Source organism: Epinephelus fuscoguttatus, linkage group LG22, assembly GCF_011397635.1.
Source record: "Epinephelus fuscoguttatus linkage group LG22, E.fuscoguttatus.final_Chr_v1".
Taxonomy (NCBI): domain Eukaryota; kingdom Metazoa; phylum Chordata; class Actinopteri; order Perciformes; family Serranidae; genus Epinephelus; species Epinephelus fuscoguttatus.
The window spans coordinates 16,802,866-16,827,086 of NC_064773.1; the positions used below are offsets into that span (position 1 = coordinate 16,802,866).

A 24,221-nucleotide genomic window follows, 5' to 3' on the forward strand; every position below is an offset into this window, starting at 1 on the left:
GAGAAATTAGTTTACCGCTTTTTAAAGCAACATTTTTTGCTGTGCTGCTTCATCTCTGCTACAGCTCTCTGCTGTGTCCTAAGCTCCTCCCACCAGACAACTATGGGCATATACATGCACTTTATACAGTAATCCAGTGTTTCTATATATTGATTTATTTAATCTTATTTTTATTGTGGAGTTGCCTGCAGTGTATTCACTCAGCCCCTCCCTGCCCTGCTCACTTTCTCTGTTTATCAGACCACAAATGAGACAGTCCCTCTGCCCCACCCATCTCCATCGTGGACTGCTGTGCCAGGACAGAGTGGGCAACAGCTCCAGAGCTTCGGTCACTGGCTATAGCAGCTTGAATTTGGTCAGCGTAACCCCCCCAATGTCGGGTGTCACAACAGGCTGGTGGCCAGCAGCAATGCCAGTTCAGACCTGTGTAAAGAACAGGAAGTTTGCTGATCTCTTGGGGAGCTGGGGATGCTGTTACCCATGAGCTGGGGTTTGCACTGGCTACATTAGAGTTACTGGAGCTCCTGCCCGCTCTCTTCCAGGCAAGATGGTCTGTAGCAGTGGGGATCGAGGTGGAGGACACACTGTGATTCGAAGCTCTAGCTAACTTTAGCTACATAAACATAAACTTCAAGCTGCAGTCATGAGCATTTGGCCGAAGGCTTAACTATTAGCAACATTTTCTTTCCATGTCTGAAACGCTTCGCCGATTTTAATGCGTGTTTTATTTCAGTCATTGTCAGACTCTCTTTTAGACTCTCTTTTTTACAAATCCATCTTCCTTTTTGGGTTGCTTTGCAGTGTAGGCAGTTGTTGTCAGTGCTGGATTAGCAATTTTCTATTTGGAATTCTTCGACATTGAATCAGGATTTCACCGAAAGGACATGAACCACATCAGCATTTATAGAACAGCCAATAGGAACGCCAGGCTAGATTTTCTTAAGCCTGAAAGCAGAGCCAAGAGAAGGTGCAGAAGTTTAGTGTTCTCTCAGCCCACTTGAATTACAATATGCTGAAAAGGTTATTTCAGGAATTTTTTGCCCATTGACGCCAAAATAAAACTACCCACCTTATTTTTAAAGCAAAGTGATATCTTGCTTTCCTTCGAGCATTACTTGTGCTTCTAGCAATTCGAAAGCTGATCATAGTTTGTAGTGGCCCCATATGATCTGAGCTTGGCTTGTGATGCTTACCTACCTCCATTTTTTAGACCTCAAAAACCTGGCAGTTATTTTTTATCCTAGTTTTTGGAAATTGTGGCTGAAAGCGAACATAGTGTCTCACCCTCATTAAAAAAACAACACGACCAAAAACAGGCCCATCTGGGGTCCTGACCTGTCATAGTAAAGAAACTGAATGTGTGCAGCCAGCCTTGTCTGTTGTATTTCCCTGTAACACGCTATCTGTCACTGCAGGATAAATTAAGTGGTCCAGTCTACGGATTATGAAGTATTTTAGGTGCACACATCCTCTCTCACACACAAACACACATACACACACACACACACACACACACACACTGGCACAAAGTTTATCCCCTCTGAGAGTCTCATTAATTTGGCCAAGTTGATTTGTTCTGAAAGGCTCTGAATTCATCACAGCCAGACAGATGGTAGAGAGGGATTTCCTAGAGGAGAAGACGAGGGAGAGACAGAGTGGTGTGGGGCAGACAAGAGGCGAGAGTGTGGGAGGGAAAACAAAAGGGAAGTGGAAGGAAGAGATGGGGTGAAAGAGAGAGAGAACAGCAGATCTACAGGGAGGAAAATGGAAACGAGGGAGAGAGACGAGCAACAAAATGAGGAATCGAGTGAAAGAGAGAGGGATAGTTGAGAGATAAGTAGGGGAGAGGTGAGTGGGCACCATCTGTCTTTTTAGAGACAGAGAAACACAACTAGAAAGAGAAGAGAGGGAAGTCGAGGGAAGAAACATGAAAGTAAAATAAGGAGCAAAAGGGAGGCAAGAGGTGAAGATGTATATATATTTTCTCTCTATGTTTTTTTTTCTTTCCCCCATCTGAAATGAAATGTTTTGGAAATATTATGATTATATAATATATAATATCATGAGTATTGTTTCCAGCTTGTTTCACTGCCCACAAGTAGCAAATCAGTGAACCAAAAGGAAATCGAAGTTCCAGTCCGGGTAACATTTATTTTATTGGCAGCTAAAAAAAAGGAGCAACTCAGGCGTTTAGCATGTTGCTTCATCAGATTCGCTTTGTACTTCATTGACATCAGGTGTGCCTTCTCAATGATCTTGTGCTGATTAATCAATCAATCAGTCAATCAGTCAATCAGTGAATTTATTTGTTACGTGAATTCATAAAATATGATTTCAGTAAAACATAACAGTTGTCAGTTCTGTCAGCTTAAAGTAGTAGTAGTAATAAATACATGTCAGTGTTGAGGATTAGGCAGGTCATCATTCAGTATCCTTGTGTCTTGAGGTTAGAAGCTCCTCCTGAGCCTCTCAGTGCTGACCTGGTGGAACTGATATCGTCTTCCCAATCTCAACAGGGTGAAAAAGTAATTATACCTGTGGCTGGGATCTTTTATGATTTTCTTGGCCTCACTCTTGCAGCATCTGGTATAAACGTCCTTTATGCAGGGTAGAGCAGTGCCTGTAGTGTGTTCAGCTGAAGGAACCACTCTTTGCAGGGCCTTGCGGTCCTGTTCGTTGCTGTTTAAATACCAAGCTATGATGCTCCCTGTCAGGACGCTCTCAATGGTGGAGTAGGAATTCCTCAGTATTTGAGTGGATACCAGGAATTTGCTCAGGCATCTAAAGTAAAACAGTCTCTGCCTTGCTTTTCTAACCACTGAGTCAATATGAAGTGCCTAGGACAGGCCCTCAGTGATGTGGACGCCAAGGTATTTGGAGCTATCCACCTTCTCCATGAGTCCCAGTTGATATTAAGGGGCCTTAGTTCCTTAGCTCCTTCGTTTTGCTGATGTACAGGAGTCGGTTGTTGTCCTGACACCAGCAGGTCCGGTCCTCTGCTTCTTTCAAGTAGGCTTTTTCATTGTTATCTGTGATTAGGTCCACCATCAGCAAACATGACGATCGTGTTAAAGTGATAGTTCAGGTTTTTGGACATGAAGTTGTGTGAAACGCTGACCATCTGTAGCTCTGATGTGACGGTGTCACTACTGTCAACGAGCCTCCTGCTCTGAGAAATCGCCCGTAGCTTACTGGAGAAAAAGTAGTTCTGAAGATATAAGGGGGACACGTAACCAAAAGGTTTTAAGCTACAAAAAAGTATGCATGTGTTTTGTTAGACTGTTTCAATAATTTTAAAACATCCCCGCATTACGTCAGACCTTGCTCTCAATTGGAATTATTTTCTGGCCAGTATCACTCTGCCGTGCAGACCCGCAAGACAGCACGTGAACAGAAATCAATTAGACAGTTCATCACCATGCCGTGCAGGTGCGCAGGATAGCAACGGCTAACGAAAACTAACCCTAACGCTAACCTAACCTGGACTATCACTTTAAGAGTCTGAAGTGGCTACACAGTTGTGTGTGTACAGGAACATTAGCAAAGGATCCAACAGGTGCACTACAAGACATTAGCAATAAAAGCAAGAGCAATTATTATTCTACTGTGCAAAATTAATTTCAGTATAAAAGAAAAACATTTCATAAGATAATGAGATACAATTCATTGAATATTCTCATGATAAGATAAGATATCAAAAACATTCACTTAAGAAATCAAAAATTTCTGTAGAAGGCAAAGGGTATTACACAAAATACATAATATATAATGATAAACACACCAGTAGGAGGAGTTGAATATTATTTACAGATTTAAAATGTACAAGTTGTATCTTGTTTGTTTAACCTGTACACAAACAGTAATGAAAAGACAGTTTTTGGTTTAACTAGGAGTTACAGTACATGCATGAACTATTTGTTGCCGTACACCAGCTGGGCAAAGTGACATCATCACACAGGTTCACACAAATTCACATTTGGTACCATCGTGCCTTTAAAATCATAACCAAAACATGTAGTTGGGAATTTTATGCTGCACAGAAGTATTGAGATGACAACCCAAATTGTTGAACTATTCCTATAAAATTCAGATACTTAAATTCTGCCATAATAAAATTGGATTAGTGAGGTAATGAAAGAGTGGTGATCCCACACAAAAAGACACACGCACACACACACACACACACACACCCAGTGCCATGTTGATCTCCTTTCACATTATAAAAGATTGAGTAGGTAATTGAATTTCACACCAAATTAGTGCCTCAAAATGTCGCCACTTTAATTTCCCTTTCGATGTGTGACGAAAAAGCCCTAATATGAGCACAAACTACCATGTAAACATTCAGAACAGAGGAAAGAGCATGGCAGTTTGCAGTACACGCTTTCTCTCTCTCTCTCTCTCACACACACACACACACACACACGCAGGAACATGTTTCTCCCTGTCTCTCCACTATGAATGATTTAGTGAGCGTGCCTCCAACAGGCCCGCTAAAGAAGGCTGTGAAACTAGGTTAACTTAAGGTAGGCTCTGCCGACTTAGAAGGTCCACACACACATATACCCAATGTCAACAGCACTTATTTTCATTTTAAAGAAACAGGCCACCCATTTAACACTCTGTCACTTCTGTTCTGTCACGTACCAGACAGCTAAATGGCTGTGACAGAATCCTCTGTCCACCTTTTAGCTGTGTCAGGGGCTTTCACTATAGAAAAAAGCGTTACCTCGGTCGTGTAAACGTGTGACTTAATTTCTCCTTTTGCTACTCGCTCCACAGGGAATACAGATTATTTAGCACAAATTTGCAGCCTCATTCAGGTTGTGAGGGCATGTCCTGTCTATACAATTCAAAGCTCGTTAGACCAAGCCGACACATGCCACCATTTTATGCTCTTTTAATTGAAAAAACATATCATGTGGCTCTGCCCGTGCGCGCCCCTCCATCTGCATCCTTGACGTTCAAAAAGTTGCGCATGAGAAAGTGAGAGACACTTCTAGAGAGGGTGAACCAGAGAGAGAGGTATCATGGTGAGGGGAGAGGAGGAGGATGAGGGAGGGAGGTTGAGTCATCATGCTTTCGTCCAATCCCGGGCCTCTGCCTGTTGCTTTGGTAACGTGATGTCAGTGCAGCCTCTGGCGACTCCTCTGAGGTTAGCGAGCTTCAGCACAGAGGTGTGTGTGTCTGTGTTTTTTGTGCATCTCTCTTAAAGTTGTCACAAAAATCAACAACTTTAAAGGTCAGAGGTCAGGTTTAATTGTTTACCAGTGGTCTTAGTTAAATGATGCAGGCAGATGCAGGATGTCCTGACTGGTGTGTTGATCTATGTGCATCCTTTTAGGTCTCTGTGTGTATGTACGTGTATGTGTGTACTGTCCTGTGAGTGTTTTTTGTCTTGTGTGTCCATAAATGCACGTGTGATCTTTTTTCTGTGTGCTGGTGCCTGTGCATGTGACAAGGTCTGTGTGTGTGTGGGCTTGTGAGTTTGTCCGTATTCATACGTCAAGGATTTCTATTCAAACTGATCATTATAATCAACTGTTGCTGAACTTTTTCTTTTTTTTTTCACTCTCTGAAGAGTCAACCAGAATTCACCATAACTCCTTTCACTGGCTGGAGCAGTGTTTGTTGCCTGGCAACATCGGTTTATTGAACACTGCCCATCAGAAAGTCATGGGATCTCCTCAGGCTCTGTTTTGAATGTAGCTCTGCTGTTTTTGGGGAACCACAAACAGTAATTTTGGTGTTTGAGTTGAGAGGTTACTCGGTTCTGTGTTTGCGGACTGAGTTTCATTTTTGTCAGGGTCTTGGAAAAGTATGTGGGATGGGAGAGATTAGTCAGATAGAGGATGCCCTCATCCACAGTGAGTTATAACTGTAGAGATATCCTTTGCCAACATAACAAGAAGTGTACAGAGGCCAGTTCCTCAGTATGTGAACAACAAGTTTTATCGGCTCACTGCATCTACTTATGTTAAATAGACAGATTTTATTTGATACGCAAAGACACAACATAAAGTTTATTCAATCACCAGTGTACAGTGTGTAAGATGTGACCAGAATTTTAGTTTAAACATTCAAAAATGATCAGAAATTATAAACAGAATGAGAAGGATTAACAGTTTTGATGTTATGGCAAAGACATTTGTGTATTGTGTTACACAGATACCTCCTGAAGTTAGGGTGCTAACCAGCTAGCACCAGCCCGCCCTGTCTTGTAAAACCACCTGTACCTCAAGAGGCATCAGTGAGTCACTTTAGCATCCAGTCTGCTCTCAATCCAACATGAGAGGACAAAGAATTCAGTACAGTTTCATTTAATTTTGGCACATTACGGACTGAAATATTAGGAAGGGGAAAAGTTTTGCAGGCGCATCAGATATTACAGAGATTCCCACTGGAATGAATTGACTTCTGGTTGACTTGTCTTCGTACACATATGTAAATAAAAAGGATGCGTTAGAGCTGCCTCAAGCTCCTGGTTAGTGACACAGTAAACATTTCATGGCAAAGAAAAAATGTAATATAAAAAGCAGCAAAACAAGAGGAAACATTTGCGTGACACCTTTCTTTTACGCTTGTAAGTAACATCTAATGTTGGCTATTTAGCAGAACGTATCTTTGGTGCAACTAAGACAACAAGCAACATGGCATAAAATAATATCATGATATTTTAGGCCATATCGTGATACAAAATTAGGCCGAACCACAGCAGCTTTTATTCTGAAGCACTCAGCTCAAAGAGTTGATGTTTTTAGTTTAACTAATAATGCAAACTGTACCAAAATACTTTCAAATAGCAACGATATATGGTTTTGATGTGGCTGTTTTCTTGCTGCTATGGTCTTGCTAAAACTTGACTAAGACTTTGGTCGAATTTTGCACATACTTCCCTCGCTGTAAGTTAGTAGTCTGCTTTATATGCTTCCGCACTGGCAATAGCTGTGGCTGGAGGTGAAAGAGATATCTCAAGAATGCCTCGGGCGACTTTCTTAAAAACTTAAAAACAAAACTGATTAGATTTTGTTGGTCACAAGTCAAGGTCACGGTGACCTCTCCTTTCTCATTCTTGGGAACACAAAATCTCAAGTACACCTTAAGGGAATTTTTTCAAATATGGTACATTCACTTGGACTCAAGGATGAACTGATTACATTTTGGTGATTAAAGGTCAAGGTCAGTGTGATCTTGCATCTGTCTTATGCTTGTAAATGCGATATCTCAGGAGCACCTTGAGAGAATGTCCTCACATTTGGCACAAATATTAACTTGGACTTAACAATGACAACTGATTAGAATGTGGTGGTCAAAAGGTCAAGGTCTCTGTGACCTCCTATCCATCTCATTCTTGTGAGCGCAATATCTCAAGAAGGCCTTGAGGGAGTTTCCTCAAATTTGGCAGGAACGTTTACTTGGACTCAAAAATTAACTGATGGTGGTCTAACGTCAGAGTTCACCATGATCTCACAAAACATGTTCTTGCCTATAACCCAAGAATTCATATACTTATTATGACGACATCTCACACAAAGGTTCATTCGGATACAATGATGAAACGATGACATTTTATTTTCAAAAGGTCAACGGTCAACTTCACTGTGACATCACAATGTTCTACAAAAACACTCTTCTGGCCATTATTCAGTGTCATATCTCAGAAACAGAAGGGGACATTTTGTCAGATACTGAATTGGTGACATTAATCTCGAAATTGTGTTGATTGTATAGATCTTTGTATAGATCTTCTGCTCTGCCAGGGGGCAGATGTATGTGAAGAATCCATGTCTTCACAGACATGGATGTGAATTGTAAGTGCTACTTGACTGGTGCACAGAGGCATACATCGCCAGATGGTAATTCTATTCTTTAAATAACTGATGACTGTAAATTTTAAATTGTGTAGACCCAGTAATAGACTTGTGAAATGCTGCTCCCCGTTTCTTTGTAGCATTACACAATACACCTTTAACATTTTTGCATGTTAGCTACTAGTGACAGTAACCAGGCAAACAATTTCAGAATAAAAACTCAAAGTGAGAAGCATGTTTTGCGATGTAGAGAATCAAAGTATATTGCAGGCAAACAGTCCTGTTCATATCATATATATACAATATGCAGCAAAGCATTTACTGAGATTAATGTTCTGCCACTCTGCGTGCATTTTCCCTTCTGAACCCGTGCACAGTTAATTAAAGAGTTGAAAGAGTAAAAGTTTGATTTACCATTCACACTAGGAACACTTTGGAGTTAGATTTACAACGACAAGTTTTTGACAAACACCATTAAGTCTCAACTAGCCAAAACCAATTTCAAGGCATGCAATCGGAACAGTGCATCTATGTGTTACAGCAATATTCATTTATCAAAAGCACATCACAGCAAGAAAATAATACACTTATTATATCCTTTAAATCATCACAGAAATTCCTTTCATGTTTGCATTTATTATTCATGCACTGTTCGTCTCAGTGTTGAGCTTTAATGCTGTTTGTCATCTCTCCCTTCTCTCTGCTGTTGTTAACAGCAGTATTTCGTGCGAATAGACTGAACCTAAACCTTATAGAGGACAGCAGAGGGCATGAGTAAATTCAAGTGAACCAAGATGCAGATTACAGTGCGAGGCGTATTGATGACAGATGTCAAGACCTATGGAAGCATCGGTGACGTTAAGATTAGAATAGGGAAGTGATTTAGTTTCCACGGGGTCAAACAGTCACATATTAAAGAGGATAGAAAGAGAGAGGAAATCTGGTGGAAATGAGAAGACAAAGGAAAAACAAATGATCTGAACTGCCTCTCACTCTGTTTCATCTTACTGATGAATGTTTGACATTTGTCGATAAAAACTGCAATTATGTGCTTGTGTGTTTGCGAGGGAGACAGAGAAAAAGAGACCACAAGTGACATTTCTCAGTGAGAAAGCTATAATCTCTGTGCATGTTTGCGTCGGTGTGATTGTGTCTGTGTCAGTGTTGATGTGTGTGTTTGTGGGTGTGTACAAAGAAGAAAAGAGGGGGACAATGACGAGAGAGAGATGATAAATCTTTGACATTTGTACAGATAAACAGTAATCTTGTTGTCCACAGTCAGATCAAATAGAAAACGCACACTTTGAAAAACCTCAATCTGGGCACAAAGTACCTAAAATACAGGTTGTGGGAATGAGTTACCTTTGTGAATATCAAATACACACAGGTGGGGAGTTTAAGAAGCTTACACATCTGAGAAAATAATTTCTTCTGGATAATTTTTCATTGATATTTATGAGTTAAGCATAAAGAGCCTCTGAAGATTATATGGTCCAGAATGCAATGCAGAGTTATTGTGTTTCGAGGACGAGGTTTGAATAACTTCACTTCAACAACCTCACTGAACAATATCTCCCTTGTTACATAATCACGCAGAAAGTAACTGCGAAAGGGTTCAGTTTGCAATGAAGATCACAATTCAGTTCTCTAGATGAACGAGGCAAGAAACACAAGCAGTCAGGAAATAATCGATGGCCAGATGATGTACAACACCTTATTTAGAGGTAAAAGTGAAGTGTTTGTAACATTCAGAGTCCTTTCATACCCCCTATAAATTTTGTTTTTGCCGAACTCCAGTGGCTTTCCATTGTTACAGTGATGTACAAGTGTACTCCAGGGTGTGTAAGTACACTGTGACATCACTGTCAGGTGTCATCAGTGATGCAGGAGATGGTTCAGGGGTAAAACAGGCTCAAAGCTACAGTTGGTGACTTCTATAATAATAACTTTTTCTTATATTTTCCAAAACTATCACGACATCCACACAGTAGTACATGAGACGTATATTTGTGAGAAAAGATCATGTTCCTCCTCCTCATAGTGCTTCTAATGGCATTTGCAAGAACCCACTGTGCCTGAATAAACAACCATGCAGAGAAGAGGAGGACTCTAACCAGGGGGTTCTCGTGTGTGGTTTCTACGTATACCTACAAAAATGAATGCACCACAATTCATTTATAACCCATATAATAATGAGCCAGTAATTCCTGTATATCCCACTAATGCAGAATACAGAATACAGAATTAAATGAGGAAGTAGTGTAAAGACCAAAAGGCAGTGTAAGGAGGCAGGTCGGGGTGGTAGATGAGTCAAACATCACAGGACTTTCACTTCAGAAGACTGGTGTTTGTGTCCCACATGAAACCAAGTGAACTTTAATCAGGAGATAATTGTTTTATAGCAAAAAGATTACTTATTAACATGTGCACATAAGAATGAAAAATGTGAAAAGTCCCCATTGAGATGGTACGATATAATGAGGGTGATGAATCCATAGCAGAATAGGGAATCCCCAAAGAGTCTAGATGGTCTTTGTGGTAGAGGTGGTGAAGATGAGATGAGAAGGAGATGTAGGAGTGCTGATGATCTGGATGAGTAGAGGAATGAGCCTTTGTTGAGCTCGTCCTGGACTCTGGACACGACGGCTGGAGGTGAACGGGGTGGAGGGCATGACCATTCTGCCTGAAATGACAGCTGACAGCAGCAGAGGAGAGAGGAGATTTAAAATTTTGTGTTAGCATCCTGATTGGCTGATAGAGATCGTGGCAAAGTTTGATTGGATAACTAGAAGAGTGAACACCCGTAGTCAGCTGATTAGAGGAAGCAGTGGGGAAGGAGAGAATTGTGAAAGGATGAGCACAAAGGAAGTCTTCCTAATTGAACTTAGGCTGAGCTTCGTTTTAGTTTTAAGATACGTCCTTACCATGTTTCTTTTCCTAAACCTAACCTATGTAACTTTACGATAAGCACGTGACTTAACGTTAAGTATTTAACATCACTCATGGGTGGCTAATTCGTTTAATATCACAGGAACCGTTGCAGGGGGATGCATTGCTGTAACACAGCTGTCAATCATGTCCATCAGGCCTGGTGAACTGCAGTCAACCTGTCAAACTAGGCAGCGCTGATTAAATATGACTTAAGATTCTGTTTCTGCATTGCCTATTTCTCACCTCAGATTTTTTAGACACATATTTTAGTGTACTGTTTAGCTGTAAAGTGAGAAAGTTTGCTCTGGCTGGTGGGCGGTGCTTGGCTTTCACTCGACTGTTTTCAACATGGTGGCTGGGTCAAAAACGGTCTCATTTTACAGCTAAACAGTACACTAAAATACATTTCTGAGAACATTTAAGGTGAGAAATAGGCAACACAGTAACAGAATCTTGATTCATATTTCATCAGCGCTGCCTAGTTTGACAGTTTGACCACAGTTCACGAGCAGTGATTGAGCTGAGACTCCTTGGCTCTGATTCGTTGTTTTCTGTGAGCTGCAGGGGATTCTAGCAAATGCCATTAGCGGCAATAATAGGAGGAGAAACATGACGGACTATCTGTCTCACATAGTACTCTGTGGATGTAGTGACAGTTTCAGAAATATGACACAAAGTTATTTCATAGAAGTAATAGCAAAGTACATTGTTATTAATGCCAACAACAGGAGTGATGGCCAAAACTACAAAAACAATCAAAAGCTTTAATAAACAAACGAGAATTATCTTTTAAAAGGAGGTGTGAATTTTAAATTAAGAGCTAATGCTCACACGTTCTTAAAACACACACACCCCTAACTCTTTGTTTTCCTTTCCACACCTCCCACCTCTTGTTGTCTCTATACACAGACGCACACAAACAAACACACGCGCATGTGAAAGACTGAGAAACACACACACACACACTCTCACGCACGCTCACACACAACCATTTGATCTCGCTCACTCTATTATTGATAGCCACGCTTGGTTGAAATGAAAAGGGTTTCCAACTCATAACATTATTAAAAATCAATTCATCCTCTTTCATCCCCTCTGCCTTTCGTCTTATCCTTCTCCCGTCCTCTGTCATGTCCCACTTCATCCCTCCATCATTCCTCTCTACCTGGGCCACCTGACACCATTACATCAATTAATCTGCTCCTTTAATTACAAAGCCTATTGACGACCTTTCTCTCTGTGTATTTGGGTGTGTGTGTGTGTGTTCTTTCTGAAGCTCACACACCTTGCGTTTTTAATTTATTGTATGTGTGTGTGTCCCCTTCACTCCTTTGGTCTTGGACTCTCTTCTGTTCTCTCTTACTTCCTAGCTCTCTATTTCCCTTTAGTGGTTATAATATCTGATTCACACACCATTACTAAAGCATGCTGCTGCCCAGTGTGTGTGTGTGTGTGTGTGTGTGTGTGTGTGAAAGAGAAACAGAAAAGAATGAAATCACCTTGTCACTAGCGACCTTATTTTCAGTGTCCCCTCTGTGCCCAGAGACTTAGCCATTGTGCCAGTTTAATTTATTGACTCTGTTTGTGTGTGTGTGTGTGTGTGTGTGTGTGTGTGTGTGTGTGTGTGTGCGTGTGATACAATATATTTAGCCTCGACTCCAGGGTCTCGCTCAGGGAACCATCAACACCGCCTCTGCTCTCTGGCCATTTAACACAGCCTGACCTCCTGTGCCACCTCGGCGCAACACACACTCGCAAACGCGCATTTAAACACGCTAAACAATGTCAGAAATGTGTGCACACACACAGGCAGCCATTTATAGAACTGCACCGTCACCACACTCTGTCTCAACCAAAATAAAAACTTGAAAATCACAAACAGACAGACAGATTTTTGCCTTCCCTCTCTCCTTCCTTTTTCCACCTTATCTCCTTCTCTCTTTCTTCACAGTCTGTCAGACACTCGACACTCTTGCTGCCTCATTTAGCAAAAGGCCACCTTTCTCTGTCTCTTTCTATTTCTCTGCTCAATTACAGTGAGCCTCAGTGGCAGGACTATGCACCCCTGGTTCCTGAAAATTATGTGTGATAGCTGCATGCATTATGTTCACTAATAATGTTTTCTTCAGCCCCAAGTTCTTCATTCTTGTAGAAAGTCAAAGGAGAGTGGTTGAGGTAGATGGTGGGCTTACAAAGCACCAGACAGTCAGCGTTAATTGTTTTTTAAAGCCCCTTTCCCACCGGACTAGTATTACCTGGGGACCTCCTGTGATTTACAAATTACGCCCTCCAAGTCTGTATTTCGTGCGGTGCATTCGGATGAGATGAGCAAAGTCTGTATCTAACTCAAATTATCCCCTGCATACGATGAGCGCAGTCCTTTTTAACTTCGCTCTACACAGCACAGAAACACCACACAGTGCTACTAGTGATGATGTACAGTGTTAACCTCCTTCATCTTTTAAATGTGGGGTAAGCAAACAGAATCAATTCATTGTCACATGTTGTCTATCTCATCATCTTTGAGGGTGCCTCCCGCCCCTAAAATCCTGTCAGAACTTTCTTTTATAATTGCCAATACAACCTCTGTAAGATTTGCACAGGATTAAGATTAAGAAAGCCTGGAAAAGCCATGGAATTCCACAGCCTCGTCAAAAAGTCATGAAATTTCTTGTAACAAAACTGTTAGAAGAATCTTCTGTGGATAACCTTTCCCTTAATGTCAAAGAACGATGAATATGTTTTCTGTAGTTGTTGCTGTAACATACTGTAGCTCTAATATGCGGGAATGTGTGACGTTTTGTTCACCATCATGTACATGTCTGTATTCTTTTTTCCCCATGGTCTGTCTCTTCCTCCATGAACACCAGCTAGCTGGAATAATGTTGGAATAGAGTTTGAATCTGATATGTTTGATTAATACAGGGCAAGTGGGGCAAGAAAAAAAGTGGTGACAGTGTGATTAAACATGTAGGGTCATGACACTTAAAGTTTCTGTACCAATACATCTGTTACTCCCCCAATCTGGGAGCTGTACTAACATTTGGAGTACAATATACTACATAGTTCTGGTTGTGTTGTACGTTGTGCATAGTCATGGAAATGTTGCCATGGGTCTTTTAAAAGTAATGGAAAAGTTTTGAAATTTTGCCCATGAAAATGTGTTGGAACCCTGTCACATACAACCTACACAATTAGAGGTCCCCAGGCAGTACAAGTCCCGTGAGAATAGGGCTTAAGATGTATTTGCTTTTGGTAATGAATAGTATAAAAACACTGGGTTTCCTTCATGAAATGTGAGCAGAATGAATATGTGTGTTTATACATGTGTTTTCTGCATTTCTGGCATCCCGTTTTGAAAAGGTGGGTTTTGATTTGAGCTGGGACAGATTGGTGCAGTCCCAAATGTGTTTGAGGAGAGTTTCAGAGGAAGGGGGCGGCTGTGGAGAAGGCTCTGTCGCCCCAGGTCCAGTGCTTGGTTCTGAGTGGTGGAGATAGGAGGTTGGCATCAGAGGAGCGGAGGCTGTGAGGTAGGAGGGGGCCTGGTTATGGATGGCTTTGTGAGTGATGAGAAGGACTCTGAATTGGAAGGGAGCTCGAATATACCAGGTTACACTGTATTTACAACATTGTTTTCAGAGACTGCATTCTGATGACGTAAATCACAGCGTGCATAAAAAAAGTATCTACTGCAACATGTATAATGAGTCTAATTCACGAGACAACAGTGCAGTAAGAGTTTGAGTCTGCCGTCTGTTTACCCTTGCTCCCCCTCTTCTTTCCCACACATTTTTCCCTCCCATCGTTTATACCTCGCATCCCGCCATCTCTCATCCCTCTATCTCGTTAGTGTAATAACCAATTAACTCCGGCTTTTGGTTGCTTCAATTTTTTTATTTATTTCCTCATTAATTCATTTCCTGTTGAAAGCGCACTCCACTGTGATTGGCAGCTCACGCTAATTGCAACTCAGACTGTGAGTGTACGAGATAGGCTCTCACGCAAGCACACACACATTCACACACATACAAGCTCACGCACGCTCACATGCACTCTCAATTGCATGCATGCAAGATCATGCATATTCTTGTGTGCACGCTTGTATGCCAACTGAACACACATTGAGAAATGCTTGCTGGCTGTGCACTCACGGTATAAGAAGAACATCAGCTACAGCACACACACGCTTACACACACACAGGGATCAGTGTGATGGTTTTAATTAGATCTGGCCTATCAGCCTCCAACTCAGAGAGGGAAAGAAGGCAGATTACTGCTGCCCTCCATAATGGCCCTCCAACACTTTATCTGCGATTATGGTGGAGGGAGACGACTTCAAGGTCACCAGCACTGTTTAGGAGAAGAGATGTGTGGGAGAGGGTGTTTAAATATCTGAACAAGTTATTCACAAGTCACACGTGGCAAGTCACATGTGCTTTTGGCACAAATGAAAGGGCTTTGATCTCGAATCATTACATGTGATATTTTTTCTTCTTTGAAATAGCAGATCACATGTAAAATTGTCTTCCTGGAATTTCCACATTTTCACAGAAGCATTATTGAAAACAAAAGTTCTCTGGTCGTCCATACCCTTTAGTGAGCAGATCTTAACACTTTGGAAATTTCTGAACAGCCATTCTGGAGCCGTACGAGCCCGGTGCACAGACAAACAACTCCCCAATCAGATAAACAAACTTTTTCTGTGTACATGACTGATTACAGGCTGATTACAGCCACGATGCAGCATCACGACTGATTTTCAAGAGATTGGACGGAATCCAAGACAGACAGACACACACACACACAAACCAAACACACTGACAGACGCTCCCAAACTACAACACACCCCTAGACAGAACACGTCAGAGCCTTTTCCTTATAATATCCAGACAGACACCCATGAGTACATATGACTCCTGGTTTATTCTTACCCTCAGCAATTCATAATTCATCTACTAATAGCATTTTACAAGCATAATTGAGTGAGCTGTGTAGAACTTTCCTGCCTTTAGCTATGGACGAAGATGAAATATTCTGACCATTTACTGCCAGTGAATATAATTTAGCTCTTAAGCTACAAATAAATTATACTTAATATTTTCCTGGCCATTACCAAAAGGTATGCTGTACAGTTGTTTATTTTATATTCTGTCAGGCAGCCATTGGTTTTCTTAGATTTCCATTGTCTCACAATAATAATGTGATTTTGACAAACACTACTGTAGTCTTGCAATACACTGTGATGAATTTAGGGCTGATCGGGATATTTCTAGACTAGAAGGAGGAACGGTTTATTGAATTCAAATGTAAGTGTTGTCCACCTGAGTGATACACCTGGCTCCAGATCATGATGTAGACAGAAGAAAATATCACTGAAAAGTAGAATAAATAAATACATAAAATGTGAAATGCTGTGATTATTTTAAAATTACCTAGAAAATTTTTGTTGGTTGAAAGCTAAACATTTCATAGGTGGTTGGGGGTTTGCTGGTTAAATTTGGACTCGGGATAGTTTTTCTAAAATCCTAGCCATGATCCGGCTGACAAAAGCCCTTTTTACATAGGAAAAACAAAACGTGTAGCTCAGCGTGTGATGCAAGAGGTGACGTGGGAGGGAAGCCGCGGCTGCTTAGTCCTTTGGTGATTCTCTCATAAGCTGGCCCGTCCTTCACTGTTCCTGCCATTTGACGGTTAATGGCCTCTTCGTTTGCGAGGACAAGGGGCCCGCGCAATTCCTTGTCTCCCCAGTTGCTCATCTTTACAGTGTCCCTCAGGTTTGCGTTTCCCTCTTGCTACTAGCTGCTCGCTAATTCCTGCTATCAGCTGTTTCCTGTTTATCCACCGCCAGTGGCTCGCACGTGCGCCGTCATCAACAGCTCCTCCCACAAGTCTTCAACAGCCCCTCCCGTTGCGGAGGGCCGCCTCGGTCTTTTTAAACTAAAAGGGGTCCGCCAATATGACTACGCTACGAGGCGGAAAATTGGGCACCTCGGATCAACTCGCCAATCCGGCTCTCTGTGTCTAAACGCTCGCAGCTTGCCGGCAAAACAGCCCAACATTCGCGGAAAATCTGGCAGTGTAAAAGGGGCTAAAGTGATAGCTGTGTTTAGGGATGCAATTACCTGGTTCAGTGTCGGCCATGACATAACCGATCCACTTTGGATATTGTTTCTTTGTCAGTGTGCAGTTTGCTCTCTCTAGTATTGGTAACGTTCATTCAGTTAGTGTCACAAGTATCAAGTAAGTCTATTGTAGATTGAGACTATTCAAAGTCCGTGTTGGGGGGAGTTCAAAAAGTCATTCTCCATAACCTTTAAAATGAATAAAAATCCAGACATAGTTTAAAATATCTTTGCTTATTTATTATTATTTATGCACACAATGGACACAAGAAGTAGGGCTGCTGAGAGCATTGCAGCACCTCCTAAAACCAGGTATTATAAAAACCATGAATTGATAAAAAAATTTTAACTGAGTGTTAAAACTGTAGTGCTTTATCTGTCTTACTGAGATACAGGCTATGTCTGTTGTACACAAGTTACAATGGTTACAGTGTCAAACAGAGTCATAGCCAGTGTTGTAGTCCTCAGTCTTGGACTTGAGACCACTTCTCAGTCTCAACTGGGACTCAACTGCAGTTTCGCTCAAGGTAGGACTCGATGACACAATCACTTGTTGTTGCACATACTTGAGACTATGAGTGGGAGTGATAGTGTCATCTGAGGGTATCTGAGGGTTTCTGAGGGGGAGCCACTGGGTTAAGATTAGATGGAAAAAAAGTAAGAAAAGGAATAGATAGATAGAGATGAAGGAAAGAGCATGGGGAAGGTAGACATCTGTTCGGACTGAAGAGATGGACTCTCTTACTCCCTCATTTTCATGAGAGAAGAAACAAAAGATGAAAAATGACCCAATTTGAATTGATGTGGACTTTAATTTTTAAGTTTAGAGTGGTCAGCCCCTTGTTGTTGCACATACTTGAGATCCTGAATGATAGGGTCACTTGGTCTTGTCTCAGTCTCAGACAAAGTGAATTTTCTTTCAAGACCGGTTTAGACCACGACCAAAAATGGAGTGTCAAATTAAGATGGTTGAGGTGATTTCGCCTCCATAGTGTTTGCATTTGTTTGCCCATAGAAAAATAGAAAGCAATGCCTTTGGATTATTTTATCAAGACATTTCTTATGGCACACTTGTACATACACACATATATGTGGTGATATAAAACAATTGAGTGAAGGCAAACCTTCATTAGTTTTCTGAGGGTGTCTTTATGGGAATTTGGATCTTTAAGATCAGTTTTAGGAGTGCCTATGTTTTTTATCGTAAGTGTGTCGTGCAATATGGGACTTGTAGTGATCTGGTCTTGATCCTGGCTTGGTCTGGCCCTGCTTTGGTCTCGGTCATGACTTGGTCCTGGTTTAGGTGGTCTTGACTACAACATTGGGTACAGCCAACTCATACAAACATCCTACGTGGGTTGAATGCACATAGGCAGGACCGCGTTATGTATGTCTCATACGAAATCTCTGTATCATCACTGTACTACTTTGTTATGAACATATCTATCTCTGCATCCAGGCGCCATCCTACCGTTGCACGATAGACCACGGATACCAAGTAGAATAGTGATCTGCTATCTATTCACACTGTATCACACAGGTGCTGCTTCAGGAATTTCCTTTATTGCGTAGCACATGTGACCAACATGTCACACTATGTAATAAGAAAGGAGTTAGACATGAAAAACCACTGGTATGGTCCTTTAATGTACGATGAATTATTAAATGTATCCAAATCGGTCTTCAGCAAACAAAACGGCCCTCTCTACCCTTGTTTTTCCTCCCAACTACTCTGTCCCCCACTCTTCCATTTCCGCCCTGCAACCAGACCTAATGACCAACCCATAAACTAATCTCCCCCATAATAACACCTTTTAGCTACCTGACTCCATCACAGTGATTATTATGCTGTGTGTTTTTATTATAGTATATGATGACGTGCACTGGATATTAGTGCAGGCTGTATACAGAATGTGTACCTATATGTGTGAGTTGTGTGCAGGCATGTGTGTTTATATGTGTTTTGTGTATTGTGAGCCCGGCGGAGGCTTTCCCTGTGTGGCTGTAAAAAGCACGATAGGGGAAAAAACGCTGAGTCTTTGATGCTAATATGAAGTGTCATATCTTCCCTCGCAGTGTGTGCGTATTTGTTGTGTGTGTGTGTGTGTGTTGTGTGTATACAGTATGTGTGCACTGAGAACTTATGCAATTACAGTTCCTTTCTGCTTTACCACGCTGACTAAAATGCTGATGGACGTACAGCCCTAAGCTGACACAAGCAATCACTCCGCCACCGTGTGTGTTTATGTGCGTGTGTGAAACATGTACAAACACACACTAATTCTTGGCTTAATGTGATGTGACTGAGAGTGCTGTGTTGTAGGCAGAGGTTGGACACACACATACGCGTGCACTCACACACACACACACTGTCTAAGAATAGTCGGTTCACAGCAGTGCCGAGGCTCAGAAGGCCAGTTACTGTAAAAGGATTTTCATAAGTTGAGTTCTGAAGGCTGAGCTGATCTGTACAGCAGGTCCTCTTCTCCTCCTCCAGCCCAAGAGCCGAGAGAGAGAGATAGTCTCTCACCCTGGGACATTAATCGGCTCATTAATGTTCTTTCTTCTAAACTGCTGGAATTAAAGTTTCCTCCTCCATTTACATTCTACTACTGCTGCTACAGTCATTACTTCTTCAGGAATCACTACTTAAAGTAGAAATATTATCACAGCAGTGGAGCCTGCGACCACCAATGTTTTCATTGACACTATGTATATATTTCTGCTGGTCCTACTGGTTTTGTTACTACCACAATACCAAAACTGGTGACACACATGGTGCTGATGTACAGTCTTCATATCATAGATAAGGGATTTTAGCATTCGGGATCTTACATGTCACACAGTTGTCATTATCAAGGCTCATCCTTGACCTTGGAGATAGAAGTTTGACCAAAAAAACATGAAAGCTTTTTTGACAGCTTTCAACTGTACCACATGGGCAGCTGCTGAGCCATGCATGTTAACCGATCCATGTCTATGACAACTGTGCAAACTCCTGATGAATGATTTGGTTGAAAGCTCCAGTAATGGATGGTGAGTTGACCATCCGGTCTCAACCCCAACTCGCCAAACACTAATGCTTGGTCATTAGCCCTCAGCATCAGATACCGACCAATGGGGCAGCTTTAGTGCCGCGAGATGCACAGGCTGGTGGTGGTGGCTGCTCAGACTGTCAAAGAGAGTCCGCATCGGGTGGGTGGTAGGGGAGGTGGACAGGTCAAACAAACTCTAGACTTGCATCCAGGAGTCCGCTGTTTATTTCCCATGTGCAACTAAGAGTCCACAATTATTTTAATTAACAACTTAGTGTGGTAGTATGTGTAGCATACTATGCCAGTGACATGATATTACCTTACATTAGTAACAAACATACTTCAATCCAAACCATGATGGGGTTTTCTTAAACCTAACCACATGGTTTTGTTGCCTAATCCAGTGGTTCTCAACCTCTTTTGTGTCAAGAGCCCCTAAATTGACACACATTGAGGTCCAGACACACCAAATTACCAAATTAACTTTAGAGCACTAGTGGTGATGAAGGCCCCGTACTGCGTTGCTTGACGTCACTGTGTCTCAGCCAAAAACGTTGCACATGAGCACACCACAAAGACTACAAACGACAGTCAGCCAGCATGTACTTTCTGTGCCTGTGTGAGAGGAGATAACTCTCCACACCAGCAGACACCGGTAGTCAATACTTGTCATTCAGAAAGGGAAACTGGAAGACCGTCTTGACACTGGCTAGCCAATTAGCACATTGACAACACAATCCTGTGTTGAAAGAACAAAGCACATCTTCAATGCGCCAGTGACCAATAACACAAACCATCATGAACAGTCAATGGCTGAAGAAAAATTATCTTACCTTATATAACAAGTTTGTTTTGACCTCACGCCCTCTTAACTGTAACTCTTTGTTTACAATCCTCACTTCCATTTCCCTTCTTGTGCGCTGAGCTGAACTGCCAATCGGAGTCGATTTCATTCACTGATGGGCTTTGCTGTCACAGATGCCAATTCAAAATGCTGACTCAGTGAAAAAAAAAAGCCAGCTAGCACCAATGAGGGCCAGCAGTGCAGGACATACCGTATTGACGAGGACGGCAGCTGCTTGCCAATAGCCTAACTTTGAATGACGGCCAACTGTCAGCTTGGTGCGTCAGGGCCTTTAGGTCATGTCATTTAATAGAAGTTCACTTTAGGGACCTTGATTTAAAGAGGTTTTGGTTGTCAGATAGGATTAAGACCAGAATTCTGTAGTTGTTAACTACAGTTGATGAAATAACCATGAAGGAAGTGAAACTTGAATCGAGAATAGTATCTCTTATGACTCTTACTCACATTAGGCTCACCTTCATGATCAGTTGAATAGTGCAAAAAAACTATTCCCTATTTTTCAGGGGACATCCTAGAATTCCCTCAGAGACTCCGGGCCTAAACCTAGCCGTAGGCTTTTGTTGCCTAAACTTGAGGAAGTAAACCTAAATACCTTGTCTTTTTAACCTATATTCCAAGTTGATTTTTAAAAGAAACTACATGTAACAAGCAGAAACTGTACATTTCCTGTGAAAATGGAAGTTTATTTTGAGAAGACACAAGTGAAAATCGATGCAAGAGAGATACCTAGAGCGTCATAGCTTCACGTGAAGGGTCGCTGACTAGTCGAAAAGAAGGACACAAACTAAAATGTAAAGCGAAATGCTTTAAAATCCCACTGATATAAAAACGTAGATGAAATTTGATTAAACACAAACTACACATACTAATCTCTAGTTTAAGTATATCAGTCTTATGTGTTTGAATACATTTATGACTGTCTCAGCAAGAGAGGTGATAGACACATTTCAACTATGCATCTTGGATACAAACAAACCTTGCTACCCCAAGAATATACAGAGAGTACAATAACAATAATAAAAAAGTAATGATACTGGAAAGATCATGCTGCATAGCCACAGGTGGTGTACATTGTTTTCTTCCTGCCTCCATGTCGTTGCCATGACACTATCAGTATGTGCTAATAATGTTTGCAGTGGACATCTGCCTTTACTAGACAGAGGCACATTGGGATTCAAAGCCCTGTTCTCTGTTGCCAAGCGCTGATATAGCAGAGGTGTTTAACTTATGTGTATGTACACTACATCTTCCACATCCTTGACTCTGTCTTCTACTTTTTCCAAACATCCTCATCACTCTCCTTACTGTTCTCCCTTCCTTGGTTATCCTCCCCTCCAATTTATTTATTTGACTCTATTTCTTTTTATGTACAGGTTTATTTTATTGTACTTAATTCACCTTTCTCTCCCTCTGTCTTTCTCTCTCTGCAGCCATCGGTGTCCAGATGACTCTTGACGTGCTGGAGTCCAAATTCTGGGCCATCACAGGACAGGTAAGTACATACAGGCTCGATGTGATGCAGGTGTTTCCTCCTCTTCACTTAATGAATCCTTTATATTTTATGTAAGCATTGTGACACTGATCGAGAAAACAACTATAAACTACAAGCTGACTTTCTGCAAGTTGTTTGCAACTTTTTGCTTTCAAAACAGTGACATTTAATGGATGCCACCATCTGATAAATAAAAGCATGAATCATAAATGTCAGGTGCCACTGTGTATTGTTTGGGAAATAAACCCTGCGATTAGAGTATTATTGCTCTAGATTTTTATCCACGTTTGATTCATAGTTGTTTTTATTTTTTAATGCCCACTATAAAACAAGTTAATTGTCGCACTGCACTGGCACTAATGAGAGAGACTTGATGTATTTATGGATACAGCTGTTTCACTGAACAATGCTTGTGGAATGCAAACAATGTTATCATGCTGTTTTGAGTTACTGTGGAATAATACAGGACCACCCTCCCCATATAATGAGTCTCCTGAAATGATCAGTCTAAAACTGTTAACATCTGTGGCATTAACCATTTTCAAAGATTGTGTTCCTGGTTTGACATTAAAACGTCACATTTACACTTTAGGCACTGACCAAGCACCAAATTCCTGTGTATCAATAACTCCCTCTTAAATATCCTACTCAATAAATGACATGGGCGGCACGGTGGTGTGGTGGTTAGCACTCTCGCCTCACAGCAAGAGGGTTGCCGGTTCGATCCCGGGCGTGGGAGCCCTTCTGTGCGGAGTTTGCATGTTCTCCCCGTGTCAGCGTGGGTTCTCTCCGGGCACTCCGGCTTCCTCCCACAGTCCAAAGACATGCAGATTGAGGACTAGTTTAATTGGTAACTCTAAATTGTCCATAGGTGTGAATGTGAGCGTGAATGGTTGTTTGTCTCTATGTGCCCTGCCTCTCGCCCGATGTAGCTGGGATAGGCTCCAGCCCCCCCGCGACCCCCAAGAGGATGAAGCAGTTAGAAGATGAATGAATGAATGAATAAATGACATGATTAATACACTGTCTGCTCCAGGGGTTTAACCCATTGCCTCCGCCTTTGATACTGGAATACCCCTTTAAACCATCAGACCATTCTGACACCATTTATTACTGCATGACAAGGAGTCAATGATGATTATAGGTTATTGTCCTGTCCCATTAGTTGGTAATTACAGCATGTACACTTTGTTTCATTCAAGGCTAAATGCAGGGTTTTCCATATCTCTGCAACCACCATAAAGAGAGGGCTTACCCTGCCAAAAAATTATTTTGAAAGATTAAGGCCCAATTCCATTACTTGCTGCTATTTTCCCCCCTACCTCTGTGGTTCTGAGTGCCACTTTGCCCCTTGGAATAGTGTTAAAAGGCATAGTGGTCGAAAACTTTGCTGGATATTGCGAATATGCTGCCTTCTGCAGTGGGGATTTCTCGTGTGTGGGCTGCAGGCATCTTTTTGTGGTTGTCAGGACACTTGTGAGTCTTTACGTTTCTGTGCTTCCAAGCGATCCAACAAGTCATCAGAAAAGAAAGATCACTGCTTTATAATCAGACCTCGAGCTGTGCTCTGGAGGCTAACGTTAGCAACTTCCTCATTAGAGGAGCGGTGACAAGTGTAGAAACTTCACTGCTAGATTTTAGTAAATTTTGTGCATCATATGGTATCTAATGAGGAAATGCAACATGGAAATATGTCAAAATGTATGACATATGAATCAGCAATAACAATGTATGTGGGGCCCATGTGGGTTTCTAGATGAGCTGAAAAATGGGCCCTATATGGGATGGTCCATGGGTTTCATACTGGCCACATGCCAGTAGCCTACACAGGTAGGTTTACCCAAGTGGGCAGCACATAGGTTATGGTAGGACTACTTGGGTACTTAGTGAGTATGGACCCAAAACCCACACATGTGGGCAATTGGCATGGGGCAAATATGGAACCCTTGTTCAATCCAATTTAAG

At 41.7% G+C, this 24,221-nt stretch overlaps 1 protein-coding gene across 1 annotated transcript in view; it reads left to right on the forward strand.

The window, feature by feature from the left end:
- Positions 1-24,221, forward strand: part of cacna2d4a (calcium channel, voltage-dependent, alpha 2/delta subunit 4a) — a 157,461-nt gene that overhangs the window by 101,737 nt on the left and 31,503 nt on the right. Inside the window, exon 28 of the mRNA XM_049566695.1 lies at positions 22,195-22,256. Coding sequence (XP_049422652.1) covers positions 22,195-22,256 — 62 coding nt within the window. The remainder of the gene's footprint in view (positions 1-22,194; positions 22,257-24,221) is intronic.